Here is a 19,298-nt window from a genome sequence, read left to right as displayed (position 1 = left end):
ACTGCAGCGCCGCGACGTAGCAGGTTGTTTATGAGAGGTGCGTCATTTCAAATCCAGGAGTGTTGGAAACTGTTTATGTGACAGTGACACACTTGATAGATTGATTGATTAATGATGAATAAATTCAATCTGCTTCAATTGTTGCACAAATTCCCAGAGGGATGCCTTTTAATTGAATGTTTTTCTTGGAAGTGAAATTCATCTGCCAGCAGTACAATCGTTGTTTTCAACTTCTTTTTTTTTCAGTTCATGAGAGTTACTGTGAGGCATGCTGCAGAGAGCGAGGATGCTGTGAATTGTATATTTCTAAGGGAAAGGACAGGCTCGGTTTTCGCTCCTGGCTCATTTTCACTCACTGTGGGTTTATTTTTCACTGCAACATAAAGTCCTGCACCTCTATAGAAACAGCACAACTATGGCCAGAAGTACAACAATTTTTAAAAAAAAAAAAGTGTTTAGTGCAGCTGTTTTGCCACCAATCATTAACAAGCAAAAAAAAACTTGAATTTCTTTGAATATTGCATTTAAAAAAAAAATTAAAACTGCCCATAGGTGTTACCAATACTCTGCAGGCTGTAGATATTTTACTCTTTACAATTTTACAAATCTAAAACATGGCATTTTCCCCATAACTCTGCACATCCACACATATATTTCACCATGCAGAATGTATCTCAAAATAACTCGCTGACAACTCACTCCGCTGCATATAGTTTTGGCACCAGGCTGCATTTATTTAATTGCTAAATGGTTAGGTATATGGTTTATTTTCCTCCCATTCTCTCTAATTATTTTCCATACTGGTCTCCTCTCTGCTTTGTGTAAACATAAGCTGTAGTTCAGCTGAACATTTACTCAATTATTGTCATGTGGCTGACAGCTGAGTCACTCATGGCTGCTCAGTTATGCTGTGGATCGCAGAATTCAAATCCTAATTTTTAAATAAGCAATGTACAATAACAAGATGTTGATGAAATTTTCTGATTTTTAGGCTTAGATTTCATTCATTTATAAAGGACAGTTGGAGAGTTGAAAATCTGACGATTCTCTCAGTTTTTACAGTTTCTGGCTCTGATAAATGATGTAATAGTGATGATTTTTTTTAAAGATAACATGCTTTTCAAGCCTGCCAGAGGTTCAGAGGGTTAAATAAACATCTCGTGAAATCAAATCAAGTTCGCATCTAGAAGGTTGCAACATTAAAAAAAAAAATCGTCCCTTTTAAAGAATTTGGTTGATCCCTCTTTTGTTAATTTGATGCAAGCCGAAATTACATCAGATGACAGTATAATCCAACATCATTATCAACATCAAAATGTGTTTGATGCTGTTTAGCCCGCGGCTGACGGCAGTGCAGCCTCTGTAACGGGATGATATGGATTACACTTTGCTAACCGACCTTGCCCCCCGCTCATTTTTTATGCCTGCCAGTCGAACACAGTGGTGACCGCATGCGTCGCATCGTTGCCAAATAAAACCCAAATATCCCTCTGATGATTAAGGTCACTCATACACTGCTCTACACAAGCTATCCTCTTATAAGCCTCACAGAGTAGGAGGAAGGGGGGGGGGTGTTGACCACTTGGACTCCAGTCAGCCTTGATGTCTTGATTTTGTCTCCTCAGCGCTGCTCAGGTTCTCTTTGCTTCACTGCAACAGCTGATCGCCATAACAGCACAATACAGCAAAGTTTCCCTCTGAGGCAGTGTGACCTGTTGTTGGCTTTCATTTGTGTGTCAGTTCAGAGGTTTAAGCTTCTTCATGAGAAGTTTATCCCTGGATCACAGGGATCTGCAGGGCTCACCGGTCATTTGCTGTCAGTATCCCAAGAGCTCAGATTGTTAAGGGCTGCTTTATTCTGAAATATGATGGAAATGTGTTGGACTAATTTGGCTTTAGCAGGATTGGCTGAATATTAGTCCACTCATCCAATGGATTATCCCACGGCTGCAATGAACATACTGTACACAGACAGATCTGTCAAACACCCATTTATATCTCATTTTCCTCTAATATTTAGTTTTTCTTTCTGCTGCATTCATCTCATCACTTTCCATGATGATGACAGCATTTATATCCAACACAGCGCCTGGTGCTGACACTGTAAATCTGCGCAGCATGTAATGCTGGTAATGGTGAAAGCTTTGGGAGTTCTTACCCGGTGAGGTGAGCTTATCTGCACAGACAGCATGTGTATTCATTTAATCTGAGTTCAACATCAGGTGTCAAGTACAATTACACACTGATGCACATGCATTCAGCAAAATGCTTTTACATTAACACTATGGATTCAGATGCTCATAAGTACTTTATTCCTGCTAATAAAGCACTGGTGGGTGTTTTTCTTTTGCAACTAGATGAAAATGATTACATTTTGATGACATGTAAATACAGATTAATTAGTTAATCGGCCACAAGATTAAAAATAATTATTGCACACTGATATTAGCTTTTTTCCCTCAAGTATTCCTTCACTGTTGTCAGGATTTTCCTCCTAATTTCCTCTCCAGCAGCAACATGACTGACCTTCCTATTGGTTGTGCCATGTTGAAGTGACAGCTGGTGTGATGTAATAACACCCCCTCCGCTAGACAAGTTATAAAGAGCAATATCTAGTTCCATGGATTGAGATAAGCTTACGTAGATTAATGCTGTGGGACACTGAAATGTTTGTTGTATAAAAGCTCTGTTTATAAAACAATGTGTCATTGCCGTATATGAAAACTCTGATCTGGCAGATGGCCTGAGCTCCAAGAGTTCCTCCATGTTAAAGGCACTGCCAGTCTACGGTTTGTGTTCCTGTGGCTTAATGGGATTTTAGACTCTTCATTCAAATAAATTATATATAGAAAAACTGGGATTATTTTACAGGCTGTTTAATCTCTCTCTTTTTTTTTTTCCAAAACTGAGCCTGCCCCACGGTTTTAGCATTCGTGGAAAAGTGGAGCGACTGTGAGTGCTACAATCAATGAACGCTAGAGTGCAGGCGGCCTATCAGCTCAGAGAGCCAGAGAGATGCCCTGTGGACCGTTTCACTAACGTGAAGCGTGCTCAGTCGATTTGACTCACTTCAGCCCCACTGCCGTGCCCGCCTTTCCACAAGCGTTCCCATCCTGCTCGACAACGACAGACACGAGGCTTCACCAGAGCTGCTCCGCCACCGCAGGACACGGTGCCCTTTTGCACTGAAGAACAGCTTCATCCCTCCCAGCTTTAGGTGCCACTCAGAGGACAGCAGGGCACCAGCCGGCTTCTGCGCCTTGGATCATCCAGCTACTTGCCAGACAAACAGAACTCTGGTGAAGACACTTTTATGGTGCCACAGCAGAGGCCCCTTCACTTCCTGAACTGGGCTTCAAGATTCTGCGCCGCAACTTGACTTCCACTACAGATCCCATCATGCCTCACTCCTTCCAGCAGAAAAAAGGTGAGACTTCTTTCTTCTGAGCAGCATAGCAATTAAAATGGCAATATTTGAGTGGTGGTGCCAGATAAATGAATGCTCACTGTAGCTTTTCTGCACAAGAGAATAAATTCTTAGTAAAAATGTATTGAGTTGAAGTGGACTTTAAATTTTTGAAACTTGACATGCGACTCTAGAATATGATATTACCACTGTCTGCCACATATGAGGACATAATGACTTGACTGGGTAGCAAAATGCTTTAATAAAAATCATAAAATGGTACCCAAATGTCAAGTTTTATGTATAATTTAGGTTTATCCGACATTGCATTAAGTTTTGTGATTATAAATACAATTTGTCTTACATACGTGCATCTGTTTTTAGTTTTGCTTCTGAAATAAGACAAATAAAGTTAAGTTAATCAATTTTCCTGCTTCACGAGAATGTCACACCTCAACAAGATGGATGACAGTGAAACTACTTCATACAAAGGCCACACACACTGGCTCGTTCACACCTGCATTGATAAATCTGTATATTTCCATACAGCTTTCATGTTGATCATCTAATCTCTGAGATCAAATCAATAGTCGCAACACAACATTACAGGCATGCAAAGTACCAGTAAAGGACATACAGTGGGCACGGGTTGCGATAAAACAACTGACATCTGATAAGCAAATGGGAGTACCGACTCTAATAAATAATACCCTCACAGGTTTTATCTGCAGTATGTAAAAACATGTAAAATAGACATTTACTGCAAGCCAAGATCCGATATGAACAATTTCAGAGCTTTTTGATTCACTTTTGATTTTCCTGCCAGCTGTACACTTCAAGAATTCTCTCCCGTCTGCACAAAGGACGCTAAAAACAAAGACGAGTGGTTTAGGTAAACCAAAAAAGACGTCTCACATCCACATCCTTTGTTTTCTAATGTTTGAACGCTGTTAACAGATCATTAACACACACAATGCGATCCACACTTTGGCTAGAAAATGTGACTGTCTGTTGAATTCACATGTGCTACCACACAAAGAGTCACTTGTGGTACCGTGCATGCAGAGCACAGCATTTTTCAAAGTGCAGCAGATATCAAAAGTGGCTTTTCTGCGCGATGTAGAGCAGATAACAATGATGTGAATGTGTCGAACGCAGTCTGAACTTCCACCTGGCGTTTCCTGGGCTGTAGAGCTGCTTTTAATGAACGCACGGAGGGATGCAGTAACACTCAGTGCAGAAAAAAGAAAAAAAAACTTCATTTCTAACTTGCACAAATTCAGGTTAATGAGGCCTGATGGTTATATGAGTTGATTTGTTTCTAGCAAATATAAACCGTGGGAGGTTTTCCAGAGTTTAGAAGAAGAAAGCGCTGCCTGACTTTATCTGAAATAAGGGTGTAGGCGCTGATGAGAAATAGTTTCATGAGAAGATTTAATCAAAGAGATGCATTTTTAAGTCAAATTTACACAGATTATTCAGACACTGGAGAAGAAACTGAAAAAGATGTGGCATTTTCTTTGTTTGGGAATTAATAATTCAGCTGTACATGTGCATTAGATACATTATGCATATATGTTCCTTGATATTTTATTTAAATAAAATGCAGGAATTATCTCATCTTGAATCCATGTCAGCACCCAGAGTTTGAGGGTTTTCTGGGGCTTGGTGGGATTGCTTTCATCCTCCCCAATCCCATGTTTCCATGTTGCATTTAAATCCATTTACTGCTTTGGCTGGAGGAAATAAAACCTGATATGAAAATACACCTATGGAGGCAGGGAATGTTTGATGCAGATGCAATCTTGATTCCTCTCATAAAAAAAAAAAACACTTATTTAGAGCTCCTGTTTTTGCATTTATTAAAAGCATTTCATTTTTCTAAAAGCAGAAAACCTGACTTTTAATATCTGGATTTGAGGTTATCAAATATGCATATGCGTTTAATGAGAATTTTAAGAATTCTTTACCCAGGATTGCACTCAAATTTTATGATTTTTCTAAAAGATAAGCAGCAGAAACAGAAAGCTGGAGCGGTGGATGTGTTAAGTGCTCGGTTGCTGCTTTGTGCATGGCTCTTGTTGAACCATGGCCTGGAGCTAGGTGTGTGTAGTTCCTGTTTAACCAGCCCTGTAGACCAGTATCAGGAGCTGGCATTAGATGCAGGCAGCCACTTTGACCTGGCAGTGGAGGCAGTGTAACATGGGAGAATTTGATATGGTTGAAATCAAAATTGGGCCACAGCATGATGGAGTTCAGGGTCAAGAGAGAGAAAAAGCAGCAAGGAAAGAAGCTGCAACAGTTAACTGGAGGAATAACGTAAGTCTCCCGCAACAAAACGCTGCATCTGTGTGGAGAGAATTTCTGCACACTGATAATGTGAAGACTTTTGCAGCAGTTGTACGTCTACTGGACAAACAGTATGGACCCGCTGGGCAGTGGGAGTGGGCACTGAGCACATACATAGCAAAGAATTCAAACGGGTTCAGCAACATTGAGCCTTGACCGTTTACATTACCACAAACTTGTTGACAGTGGAAGATTCCACTGGTTGAGTGGAAATACACTCCAAATGTTACCTCTATTGCCTAAACAGTGCAAATGGTAAACTTGAAATTAATTCTGCTCAATCTTTGTGCTCGGTTTTTCCACGAAGCTCTGTTTACTTTTGATCCGAGACATTGAAATCGGTAGACGTCATTTTTTGAAACGGCATGTTTGTGTTTGACATCATGTTCAGTCATAGTGTGAAATATTGAAGCAGGTGTTTTATAGAGATACACTGAATACTATACAGCAGTGATTCCCAGCCTTTTACGTACAACATCACATCTGATAGACACAAGGACCTCATCATCAGACTTAAATTCATAAACATGCTCATTTTAGCTGGTTTTAAAGAGGAGTAAAGGCAAAAAAAGTGAATATCTTAATGATAAATGTCATATATTTCATATACATTAGTGTTTAGATCTGTTTAGATGCATCCTACTAGATGATCTGTTTATCTATTCCTTTTTTTCATAAATATACTTATTACTTGTAATTATGTTTATATATTAGTTTTAGCGAAATATTTTAATATTACATTCAGCTAATTTTTACAACCACTTACACATTCATTTGAATTATGCAAACTGTTCATCCAATACAGTAAGCTTTCCAATGATCAATGCTTTTAGCCATAATTTATACTTGTGTAAAGTTGTATTCATTACTTTAGCTAATTCTTTCAACCATTTATCTTATTACTTTTATGTTTTACCTGTTTATCCAAAATTTTTAGCTATTTTAATGGCATACTGAGTATTTTTTTAGCTTATTAGCTTATTTCAATAATTTATTTACTTATTTTTGTCTATTTCATCTGTTTGTCCTTCACTAGCTATTTTAATAATATATTTATTACTTGAGATCAATTATTTTAACTTTCTATTCGTTGCTTTCAGCTATCTGAACTCTGAGAAAGTACTTTAAGTTATTTTATTGCTATCTATTTTATTTAACTGCTGTTTATCCCTATTTTTAGCTAGCTATTTTAACTGAGATCCGCTGTTTTGCCTGTGTATCACTTTCAGGTAAATATGTCAAATATTTATTCAGAAATTTGGTTAACTATTTCAAACAATTATTCTAAGGATTATCAGATACAGTACTCATCATTCTTTCCAATTATCGGTATTGGCTTTTTTTTGTAAACCGATTTCCGATAAAACAAGAAAACATGCTACTTTGGCTCTGATGTCACCGCCTCTTTCTGATTAGTTAAATGTTACAAGCAACAGCCAATCAACATTGAAAGACAAATGTTGAAAAGTTCTCATTTAACTAAATATATTTAAACATAAATAAGCAAGCCTAGTGTTACACTGGAGTGTGTGCAAATCTAAACTCTGAACCTAATGTTAGAATTTTTGCTGCAAATATATGTCAGTTCCAAATATTTGTTATTAATCTCAGTGATTATTAATAATCAGTATCGGCCCTAAATAAACAAACACATCAGTCAGCCCCTAGTTTATTCTGTCTTAACTAGCGATTCATACGGATTATCCCAAGCTTGTAGCTAACAGTTTAGCATTGCTGCTGACTTGTGAAACAGGTGCGCTCAAGCAGGTACAAATATCGGGTTAGGAATCCCTCCTGTAATGAGGAGTGTTCAAGTGCTGAATGTAAAAGAAAAAACCCCAAAATGCTGTGACATGAGGAAGGAGCCTGCAACATTTCCAACACACACCCAGCACAGGAGTATCGGCAGCCTGATGCTAGCTAATAGGTATTGTGACAGTGGAGCAGAAAAGGGGGTTGATTCCGACAGATGATTCTTATTGGATCATTATTGAGGGTGGTGCAAAGAAATAAGACCCACTTGTTTACCATTTGAATCCCTGTGCTAAAGCTTGCTGTCAGGGAGCGGGTACCTCTGTTAAAATACCAAACTGAATCCACATGGAGACACATAACAAGGCTTTGAAACTAATCCGTGCAGAAGTTGTCCCAAATTTTAACAACTCCTCCTCGTGTGCACTTGGAACTCCTGCATTTTGCAGCCCTGGGCGTGTGAAAGAGGAAAGACACAGCAAACACTCAGATTGTTGGGATTTTGTGAGGATGGTGGCAACTGCTTTCACTGCATATCCTCATGTTTAGTGGAAGTAACTGACCCATCATCCAGCAGATGGCACACTGGCAAGGGACTGTTTGTGGTATGCGTGGAAAATTCCATCAAGTTCAACTCTGCAGGCTGCATTCCTGGCTCCTCTCAGCTGGCCTCGAGAAAGTCCTGAATCTACATGCTTTGATTTGACTAAATTGGAATTCTAGTCCACGAACATGCCTCTGCTCTCACTATAACCTTAGCATGTAGCTTGCACAGGCAAACTGGTGAACTCAAGGCTATCCACACAGGCGCAGAACAGAAACTTACTCCAAAGTTCTTTTTTGCAAATGTCTTTTGTTTGTGAAAAGAACTGATGAAGGAGAGTAAAAAAACATCTTTAACAAAGCTTTTACGCGTCCAGAGAGCCTTGGAATTGACCACTGGAGCCGAATACCGCAAAATACACGTACAGAGTCTGAATACAAGTATTTCATAAAAGGCCCTGAAACCGTCTGAATACACTTCAGCACCAAAATGATCATATTCACTTTTTTGTGTGTTCACATATAATCATGGTACTGCTTTAAGATAAGTGTGAACCTCTGCGAGCTCCTTATCTCTATTATTCGGTGCTGCTGGTAATCTTCCTGTGTGTGTTTAACCTTGTCAGGAGGGATGAAAGCCAACTTTCAACCCGCAGAGAGTGTGTGTGCGTGCAGACACACATGGCAGCATTGTTGCAAACTGACACGATTTCATGTCAGAATATCACTTGTCTGTTTGTCTGTTAATTAAAAAAGCAAGAGGCAAGCTTCCAAGGAAAAGCGCGCTCATCATTACCTGCACGGAGAATCTTTTGAAGTGAATTTTTCCCTGCATGTATTTTTCACACCTCAGGTTCTTTAACAGACGTCATAAATTATGCATGCCGTACTGTATGTTTTCAATGATCTATTCAAACAGATGATCAAGGAAAAATGTATAAATACATACAATGAGACGCGGAGAACAAATCTTTTAATTGACACGCTGCAGCCGAGATGCAGTTCAGACCTGCAGTAGTGACGGTGTTTGACAAAGAGCAACTTAGTTGTGGACAAATGCAGGGAAAAAAAATGCTTCTGGGATGCATGGAGTTAAAAAAGTGAAACTTAACAATATAAAAAGAAATTCTTTTAAAGAAAGGAACTAAAAAGACTTCTGTAGCTAACAGCATTATCTGTTTGGTGTTACAGCGTGGTTGCATCATGCCTCTCAGAACAAAACTCCACACTCACATCTTTGCTGACAATGAACACTGAAGTTGGCAGAAATTTGCTGTGAAACGAGACAAAAGTGTGCAGTTTATGAAAAAAAAAAGTGAGGCAACCTCCGGGCCTCAGGCTTTTGTCAGTGGGCATTTCTATTCAATGACCTATCATGCACCAAGTATAGGCAATGATACGGCTTAGAGATGTTTCACACTGTGTCAGAAGTGTACAAGAGGGTTTTTTTTGTTGTAAATGTGCAGCTGTTACTGACCGGCCGGACTTGAATCACTGTCACAACCTGTTTGGGCTGTGATTGTTTCTAAACAGCGTTAGACAAAGAGACCAGGACCTGAACGTCATGGCCGCTTGTTTAATTATACAGCCTGAACGGAGATCAAAGATTAACCGATAATGTGATAATGTACCCCCTATCAGTTCAGACGGGGGCATATCGATCAGCCACTCTGCACTCTCCCTCTGTCCTCTGTAAGTGGGTCATTTATTTTTGCTAGGAATTGGTTGAGTAAAAGTTTGCCAAGGATTTGCAGTAATTATCTCATCCTTCTATAGCCGAGCACAGCATGGGGCCTCGGTAAATTACACATCTCTCTCCGAACTCCTGGATGGTTTATGGCCGTGCATTATGCATAACTGTGCTGGAGCGCCTTAAACATCCCCCAAGTGGATTGAAATAAAGTTGACGCTGCTCTTTGTTTGGAGCTCAACACAGCCTTTATTTGGCAGTGCTGAATCGGAGATTGCTGTGAAAAAAAAAAAAGTGCATCTTAATTATTTTGGGGACTTTTTTTTTTCTTTCTCCCAAATGGTTTACGAACACCTGGAGTGTTTTTAGTGGGATGCCGGATCCAGATGGGCGGATGCTCAGGAGATCCGCAGGGAGATGATGGTTACATTATAGCAGTGTGTCGCCACACAAAGGGTTAAAAAAAGACGGAAAGAAAAAGCAGTGTGTTGTTTGCTGAATGATAAAGGTAACAGGCTGCATGAACGCCCCAGATGTCAATTAGTCAATAGTGTGTGAAGGCTTCAGATTAAATCTCAGAATTTCTCTCAAAAATGTCACTTAAATTTGACATAAAAGTATAAAATCATAATAAATTTAGAAGATATTCCACAAAGATTTTAACTGTAGGTGCAGAAAAGGAGAAAAGCAAATGAAATACAAATCCACCTGACAACGCTGTGTGTTCCAACAGGGGATGTGCTGATTATCAACACCAGTAACATTTACTAGAATGGAGTTTATCTGTACAAAGATGAGCATATCAGCTTCATTACTCAAATATTTAACTGATGCTGTGCTACCGCTTAACAATCCAACGCAAGAATGTCCACAAATGTTAAATATTTTGTCAGTTTCTTATATTAACTACTCAAAATAAAGGATTTATTTCAAAGAGGGACTGTTACAAGGTAACTCAGCTGACACTTGCACTGTTCTAATAAGTCTTACATATTAATTCTATTGTTCTTCTCTATCCTCCAGCCCAGCAAATGCTCCTTCTGTGCCAAGGAGTGAACGGGATGAGAAAAGACGGAGAATCCGTGGTTTGGAATCACCACAAACAAAGTTTCCAAGGTGAGTCACCGACAGTAAAATGCGTGCCCACAACTGAAATGAACACAACTTTTCAGATGCTGTCATCGGCATCCCCGAGCCGAGAATCACAAGCCACCTATTAGCTGGTAAACAAGGCAGAAATTCACACCAGCTCTCCCCTCCGCGCAGGGATGAAACAGATCTACACGGTTCAAGCTTCCCTTTCATTTCATGCAAAACCCCGGCTGCTGATGGTTTCAGACTAAGAAAAGCACCAAAAAACTCAACACTAAGAGGCTGAAGAGCTAAAAAAAAAAAAAAAAAAAAAAAGAAAAAAGAAAGACTTAGTTTATTCTTGCCCAACTCTGCAAAATGATGCAATAGGGAGTACACATGCCTTAAATTAAATGGTGGAGTGAGAAGAAAAAAATCACAGCAATGCATTCAATTCATTTTCCAGGAATGTTTCACTTTGCATTTATAAGTGTGCACATCACCTGGCATTATCGAGGCATCCTCCCATTTTCTAATTAATCACAATAATCCAATCAAAAATGTTAATTATCAGAAAAAACATATACCTTGTATACATATATATATAGTATAATATAATAGCAAAAACACCTAGATCTGACAGCATTTTAAACATTAATGGGGTTATAATTCATTCACATTAACTTCTCTGCGGACTGGAGATGCAACAAGTTTTCTATCTATACAACCCTGAAATTCTAGGTTGAAGCAACAATCAGCCCAAAGCGTAAAAGTCAGGACAAGAACCGTTTTACGCGCAGACCAGAATATGTATATTTAAAAAAAAATACAGAAACTCTCAACCTACCAATTCAACCAAGCGCTGAGATTAACTGAAAAGTCACATCCGAACGCTCAACTGACTGCCTACACACTTGTGAACAATAAATCTATTAAAGCTCTCCTTTGCTTTTTTGGTTGCAAACAAACCCCGCGATGGTGATTCGCAGCATTCTCCGTCTATGAAGTCAGCGTACCTGCAGGAAAATGTGGCTTTTACAAACGCGACAAGAAGCAGTGAACACGCCTGTCACATCGACCTGTCCGCATGGGCCTAATTAAGAGGTCGCTCTGTGTGCTGCACATGGAGGGTCTGTGTGTTAAATGCGACGGAACGATACATTGCTCAAGTCATGGAATATAAATTAGTTCTGAGAATTTCGGGGGCTGGGTTTAAGGCACTGGTGACGTCTCCGGCTCGACGTCCTGTGACTGTGGACTCAACCAAACGCGGGGGGATTTGGATCCTCGTGAAACAATTTTACGTGGGATTTTAGTGAATTATATGGAATTTTTTGCGCGTTTGAACATTTAATCCACGCTATTTTTACTGCAAAATCCTCCGTGCGTAAGGCGCGCCAGGAAAAGCGCTTTTCAAATCGGTTGTCGTCGCCACTCTAGAAAAAGCTGTCTCTCCCCTGCTCTGGGGAAGTGGTACGGTCTCGGGCTCAAATTCCGAGAATTGTGCTCGTCTGATTCTTAGAACTGGGGTTCTTAGAAGTGGTGATGCAAGAAGTTTCTAGGAAAGCGCTACCAGGTGATTTTTTAAATTCCTTTTTCCTCTAATTTGGCGCGAAGTTGTTATCTGCTCTTGTATTGCCGATGTTTTTTAGCTGTTTGTCCGTTCTGTTGCTGTTGGATGCGTGTTGTGGAGCTGTGCGTGTGTGTGACTGTGAGACTGTGAACAGTGAAACTCTGGAGAGGCTGCTGCGGTGACAGCCAGCGCAGCTGCGCTTCTGACAGATCGGCGATGCGCTGGTCGCCTGGTGAAGGCAGCGGGGCAGACAGACAAACGGAGAGACGGAGAGAGAGCAGCAGCCTCTCTCCGTCTCTCCCACGGACTCATGTTGTAAAAGCTCTAAAAACGAGTAAAAAAATAATCAGGAAAAGAACGATAAAAATGGGAGCTTTTGAGCGCAGTCCAGAGCCCGGGTGGTGGTGCGCGCCGCTCGGCTGGATGTCGATGCGCTCTGATTTAACGCCACTTTGTCCATCCAAAGTGTCAACACACGGGGTCACAGTGAAGAAGCGGCGGCTGTCACACCAACTTTACTGGCCGCATGGCAGCCGCAGATTCGGGTTGTGTGTTTTTAAATTTTTTTTTCTTGCGGTAATTTGCTCTAATGGAGCGCAAAAAGGCTGCGCCGAACAAGCCCTCCTGTTACCGTAACATTATAGCGGAAATCTTCTTCGCGCTGATGGGTGTGTGAGAGCGTGTGTGTGTGCGTGTGTGTGTGTTGTTTTTCCGCGGTGGAAGCTACAGGACACGTCGTCGCACTAACTTGTCTCTTGTGTTTCCACTGTGACTGTCAGGCTGCTGCGCGATGACCAAAAACTAAGTTGAGTGGTTGAAGCGAGATGCGCGCAGAGTTTGGCACCTTTTACGCACAGGAGCGGATTCAAGATTGTATAGAAACGCATGAAGATGAGAATAAATTAAAGAGAGATGTTGAGAAGCGTGATGCGTGGATGATAAAAATGTGTTTTAATAGTTGCCCTCCCAATAGATTTTCCTTTAATACGCTGATTCTGCTGGTTGGTTGTCAGCGGCAGCAGGACCTTATTTACCAGCAGTCAGTTTAAGGTGCATTCTGTCCTGCTTCTATTTTCGGACGTGTCCAATTACACACTTAAAGTCTTGACATTGACTTTAAAGACACTGTCATTAAAAAGCCGCCCGCTCGTACTGAAGCCAAATCTACCGTGAGTTAATGAAATGTTAGTTTTTCGCTCTCATCAAGTAATTGACCCAGAAATGCACATGGTCGTTTTTGCGCTGCTCCACAACAACACGCTGTCACCGGGTTCAACACAGCAAACAGTTAAACTGTTACTTGTGTAACCTCGCAGGGTTACACCGGGTTGTGTGGAAGATTGTGTTGTGGAGGACATCTTGCGGTTGAAATTCAAAACTGGATGTTATTCGTGAAAAAGTTAATTAATAAGTGAGCTGCATGTCGAAAACTGTTTCCCTTTATTTCGCAGCGTGTCAGTTCTGAAAGTCCGCCGAGTTGGAAGCAGACTGAACTTTTTGTCCTTAGAAAAACGGACAGTTTGTTCTCATATATTGAATAAATAACGCATGTTATATTTTTAATGAATCAGCCAAGTGTTTAGGTTTATATTTCTGCAAAATACATTTAAATTAATAAGGCGGTTATTACAGAAATCTATCATGAATATTGTTGTCTTCCCCTGTCAGTTCTAAGTGCTGCAGTTTTTCATTCGTCTAAATAATCTAATTCAAACTTGGTGTGTTACATTAAGCTGTCAACCAGTGGTTCAGACAAAGAGAGACAGTGAGGTGGAGAGAAATGATTCCAAAGGTACAAATTTAAATGTCTAGACAGTGTTTACTTAATAAATGGCGCCGCCTTCTGGTGATCTTAGCATCTGTTTTTATAGTCTGCTGCCTTTGAGGATCATAAATAACTTCAGTTAATTTATTTGAAGATTATCTCCGCTCCAGTGTGTTCAAACTGATGTGAAGCTTTGTGGCTTCACAGCAAAATAAACCCATCAAGGACACTTTCTTCCCCCCATTTTTCGTTGTTGTTGATAAAATAATCTTTCTATCTTTATGTCTCTCTTCTGTTTGCAGAACTTGACAAAATGGCTTGCGCAGCAGACAGCTGCATACAATTCACACGCCACGCAAGTGATGTTCTGCTCAACCTGAATCGGCTTCGCAGCAGAGACATCCTCACAGATGTCACTATTCTGGTCAACCGGCAGCAGTTTCGTGCACATAAGACCGTTCTCATGGCTTGCAGGTGTGTATTGTTTAAGATTTAAGTAAGTTTTTCTGCAGCTGTGAGAACAATCAGTGACTGATCTGATGTTTGTGTCTCTTTTTTCTGTCTCCTGGCTGCAGTGGGCTGTTTTACACTATCTTTACTGACTCCCACAAGTGCAACCTTAATGCTATCAGTCTGGACCCAAAGGTGGACCCAGAGGGCTTTGCCATCCTGCTGGAGTTCATGTACACCTCCCGTCTCACACTAAAGGAGAGTCTGATCATGGCTATCATGAATACAGCCATCTACCTGCAGATGGACCACGTTGTGGACACCTGCCACAGGTTCATCAAATCCAGGTCAGTGGAAAACAATTCCTTTACAAATCAGTAAAAAAAATCCAATCAGTTATTAGGGCTGAACAATTAATCAATTGCAATTGGAAACAATGCAATTCTAAAATTAAAATACAGCAATTTAGGCTACGCAGCGCATCTAAACCAGGATTTAAAGAGTTGTGTCAATGCCGTCCTCCTTGTGTGATAATTGCACTTTTGACAATATCTCATGTGGTAATGCATCATCACATTTTAAATCTATTACACAGTGAATATTAATCTGACTTTAAAAAATGCAATTGTAAGTCAGATTGCAATCTCTGTTGGAAAAATTCCATATTTTCCCCACATCGTTCAACTGCTGTGATTCTCAGCGTCCTCTGTTTACAATCTTCTCACTCTCCTCACAGTGATCCGTCTGCCAAGTTGCCCAGAGATGAGTTTCTGGTCAGTCCCCTGGTTTTACCTCAGGATGTCCATGCTTACCGGCCCCATGATGTTGTAGACAGTTTGCACAGCCGCGTGGCTCCGTTCAGGGATGGGAGGCCCTACGGCCCCAACATGTTCAGCGGGGTCAGCACCCCCAGCAACTACCATCTCTACGGGCAGTTTCCCATGCCAGGATTCCCTTTCCCTCTCTGCAAGCTGACTGATACCAAAAATGCTTTTGCTGACCTCTCAAAGAGTGGTATCCACCACAAGCATTGTTCTCCACACGACAGCAGCAGCAGCATCAGGGCAGAGTACACCAGGGCGGTCGGCACAAGCTCCTCCAGTATTATTCACTCCACCACGTATGCTTCCAGGGAGGTAGGCAGAGATGATGAGATGAGGAAGGAAAGTCACGAGGGGGTTGGTCAGTCCATTGGTCTCAGCACAAGGAAGCGAGCGTTTCCCGTGTTGACCCTTGAGCACCAGAAGGACTTGGGCAAAGAGCACGCTCCACAGGCGGAGGAAGACCTGATCCATCAGCACTATCCCCTGGGTATCTCCTCTGCCGGACGCAAGAGCCTCATGAGCAGCCCGCAGAGCCCCCTCAAATCTGACTGCCAGCCCAACTCGCCTACCGAGTCCAGCAGCAGCAAGAACGCCGGCCTCTCTCAAGCTGCCGGAGCTCAAGTCCCGCAAGGCACCCAGGACCCCAAAGCTCGCAACTGGAAGAAGTACAAGTTCATCGTGCTGAATCAGAGCGCAAAGGAGGATGAGGTGGCGCTGAGGGATCCTGGGCTGCGCTCGCCTCAGAGGCTCGGCCTGCAACCCTACCTCCACCCTGGTGACTCGGAGAACCTTGACCCACAAACCACGAGCAAGAGCAGCGAACACAGCGAGGATCTACCTGTGCCCCAGTCTAGTCGTCTCAACAACATCATCAACAGGTAAGTTTTCTATATGAATCAATTTGTACTGTTGTACTTATTTGATTAAGAGTTAATGCTCTAAATTTTGGACAGTCACCACAACAATTACAGGAACTTAATTTTGGATTTACATCTTATTTCGTGCCTGCAGTGCACTTGAGGGGTCACTGAGGAACGCCGACGGTCATCCTCCACACTACCTGAACCGCCTCAACTGTTCGTCCTGCGGCTCTCAGTCCCCACAGCACTCGGAGGTCTGTCCAAACACCTCCAGGTCCCGTCTCTCAGAGGACATGGCAGAGTTTCATTCAGAATATTCAGACTCCAGTTGTGGTGAGTTTGTGATTTTATTTTCACGTCAAAAAAATAATAATTCTGCGTCATTCGGGACCAGAAGTTAACTTTTAGCTCGATCTCTCCCGCATAGAAAATGGTACGTTCTTCTGTAACGAATGTGACTCCAAGTTTGCTGAGGACGAAGCGCTGAAACAACACATGCTTCAAGTGCACAGCGACAAGCCATACAAGTGTGACCGCTGTCAGGCTGCTTTCCGCTACAAAGGCAACCTCGCCAGCCACAAGACTGTACATACAGGTAAACAGAATAAATGAGACAGACTCATTTATTGGTTTTTGACTGTGTGCCTTTTTGTTGCTGAGTTCTAAAGAGATTTCTCACTTTCAGGGGAGAAACCGTATCGCTGTAATATCTGTGGTGCTCAGTTTAACCGACCAGCTAACCTCAAGACTCACACTCGCATCCACTCAGGAGAGAAGCCATACAAATGTGAGACGTGTGGAGCTCGTTTTGTACAGGTAATTACACTTGTACTTAAAAAAAATCTTAAATTGGTCTTAAAAACATTTTACATCTCTATTATGTATCGGCGACTGTAGTTATTTTCAGGTTTGCAAAAGTATCTATAAAGGTGTTTGGCTTTTTATGCAGTGAACACAATGCTGTCTGAAAAGTGTGTCTGTGTTAAAGGATTTGCTGATCCATTCACCAGTTATAGCTCATTTGAATGCTGTTTTCATCTATAAGAAAGTTTGATTCCACTGAGGCTGAACATGAATCGAAATATTACTAAAATCACAATTTCAACATCCAAATCACAGGAGGTGCAATTTTGATGATAAAAGGTCGAATGTGTGTCAGAATATTATAAATGATGCAGCAGAGATGCTCCAGCCTACAAATCATTTTCTCCAGATCTAAGGGAAAAAGCTTGCTTGATACAGTGCATTTAAAAAAAAAAAAAATCACATTTTTGTATTTCCTTCAGTGGAAAAGAAATGCAAAAATCGCTTTTCCTACTAATATCGTGACTCATATTGCGACATCCATCAAAATAATCTTCATCAAATTTTTTCACAGCCTTAGATTCTACCTGATTTTGTTTGCCTTTTGTTCAGGTTGCTCATCTTCGCGCCCACGTGTTGATTCACACGGGGGAGAAACCGTATCCCTGTGAGATCTGTGGGACTCGCTTCCGTCACCTGCAGACGCTGAAGAGTCACCTGCGCATTCACACGGGAGAAAAGCCCTACCATGTAAGTGGACACGCCTTAAAAAAGTTCCAACAAAAATCTGAACAAGAGTGTAAAAATGATTAAATATAATGGCACTCCGCTTCCTTTTCAGTGTGAAAAATGCAACTTGCACTTCCGCCACAAGAGTCAGCTCCGGTTGCATCTGCGACAGAAGCACGGCGCCATCACCAACACAAAGATCCAGTACCGTATGTCCACGGCAGACATGCCCACTGACTTGACAAAGGCATGCTGAGCTAAATGGAGGAGACAGTTTTTGATGAAGGCAATCTTGACCTTGGCATTTATAGACCCCAACTTGTACAATCATCCAAAATTGTAGTGCCACACTGTGTTCATTAGACAAATAAATTGGCTGTGTATGCCATTCTAAACGGGTTTCCACTACATGTGAACGTAGAGCCACATATGGCATCTTAGTCACTTTATTGTTTCTATATAGATATAAATATATATATATATATATATATATATATATATATATATGTATGTTGGGAGTGTTTTTAAGCTTTGAAGGTACGTATATAAAGCTTTATTTTGTTGAGAAGGATGGAATGTAAACAATCTGTTTTTTGAAAATACAGTATTTTATATCAGAGAACTTACTTTTCTGAAAGTATTGAAAATTTTGATTGACGGGTGGTACATATATTTTAAGATAACGGGATTTGCGGCTGTACAGAGTTGTCTATACATTTTTATGTAGATGTGAGTACATGTTGCACCATGTCAAGTTGCCATATTCACGAAAAAAGGGAAGAAAAAAAAACACACGACGTAATAATTGGATTTAGCCGAAAACATATCAGATGACTGCTGCTGTCTGATGAGGATATGCATGAGGTACTCGCTTACCAGTTGTCAGCGTACACAAAGTGGGCAACTGCATAAATATTGTGACATATTGTGTAATTATATCTGTGGGATTGCTCTCTGCTGGCAGAGCCAATCCAAGTGTTGAACTGCATTTCAAGGTACTGCTTTGTAATGACCAAGAAAACATTTTTGCTCCAGATGTATTTGTATAGATGTGACTTTTGTTATTTTGTTTTTTTTCATAAGTGAAGGTTTACAGTTTTGCTCATTGTTCTAGATCCTACAGTAAAAGTTGTGTAAATGTCAAGGTTTTTGTTTGTAGATACACTGTGTATTCAATGTGCCTTTCTCTATGGTGACTGAATTCCTCCCATTCAGCCCAGCTCTATTAAGGTACAACTCAAGGACACCACTTGTCCTAGATCCCTCTTGTGTGTGTGCGTGTGTGTGAGTGTGTATATATATTTTTAAATGCTTGTCACCAACCTTAGAACATGCAAAATTCATCAATGTAAATCTTCAGGACTTGTTTTTGGATTGGGCTTTTTTTAACTGCATTAAAATTATTGTACAACGTTATAGATGTATGAATGTAAAATAAAGGTATTGGATTTCTATGTATTAACACCAGAGTCAGTGGTTTCT

At 40.9% G+C, this 19,298-nt stretch overlaps 1 protein-coding gene across 2 annotated transcripts; it reads left to right on the top strand.

Moving 5' to 3' along the window:
- The first annotated feature begins 2,704 nt into the window (after positions 1 to 2,704).
- bcl6aa (BCL6A transcription repressor a) lies at positions 2,705 to 19,278 on the top strand. 2 transcript variants are annotated; one of them, XM_035947167.2, is made up of 10 exons: positions 2,705 to 3,427; positions 10,764 to 10,856; positions 14,452 to 14,623; positions 14,725 to 14,946; positions 15,336 to 16,301; positions 16,435 to 16,616; positions 16,711 to 16,878; positions 16,969 to 17,099; positions 17,700 to 17,837; positions 17,929 to 19,278. In XM_035947167.2, exons 1-10 carry the CDS (start codon positions 3,400 to 3,402, stop codon positions 18,070 to 18,072), a joined length of 2,244 nt encoding a protein of 747 aa, XP_035803060.1. In that variant the 5' UTR covers positions 2,705 to 3,399; the 3' UTR covers positions 18,073 to 19,278. The 2 variants fall into 2 exon arrangements, with proteins under 2 accessions (XP_035803060.1, XP_023123833.2); XM_023268065.3 differs by lacking the exons at positions 2,705 to 3,427; positions 10,764 to 10,856 and adding an exon at positions 11,549 to 12,387.
- The last annotated feature ends 20 nt before the right edge of the window (positions 19,279 to 19,298 follow it).

Source organism: Amphiprion ocellaris, chromosome 2 (assembly GCF_022539595.1).
Source record: "Amphiprion ocellaris isolate individual 3 ecotype Okinawa chromosome 2, ASM2253959v1, whole genome shotgun sequence".
Taxonomy (NCBI): Eukaryota; Metazoa; Chordata; class Actinopteri; family Pomacentridae; genus Amphiprion; species Amphiprion ocellaris.
Note: the sequence above shows the minus strand (reverse complement) of the source record. Positions and strands in the feature narration are given on the sequence as shown.

Bases quoted from the DNA above. Each gene is read 5' to 3' on its own strand.
- bcl6aa (XM_035947167.2), top strand. From the start codon at position 3,400: ATGCCTCACTCCTTCCAGCAGAAAAAAG. The intron at 10,857-14,451 runs GTGAGTCACCGA...TTCTGTTTGCAG, and splicing joins CCACAAACAAAGTTTCCAAG to AACTTGACAAAATGGCTTGC. The intron at 16,302-16,434 runs GTAAGTTTTCTA...TCGTGCCTGCAG, and splicing joins CTCAACAACATCATCAACAG to TGCACTTGAGGGGTCACTGA.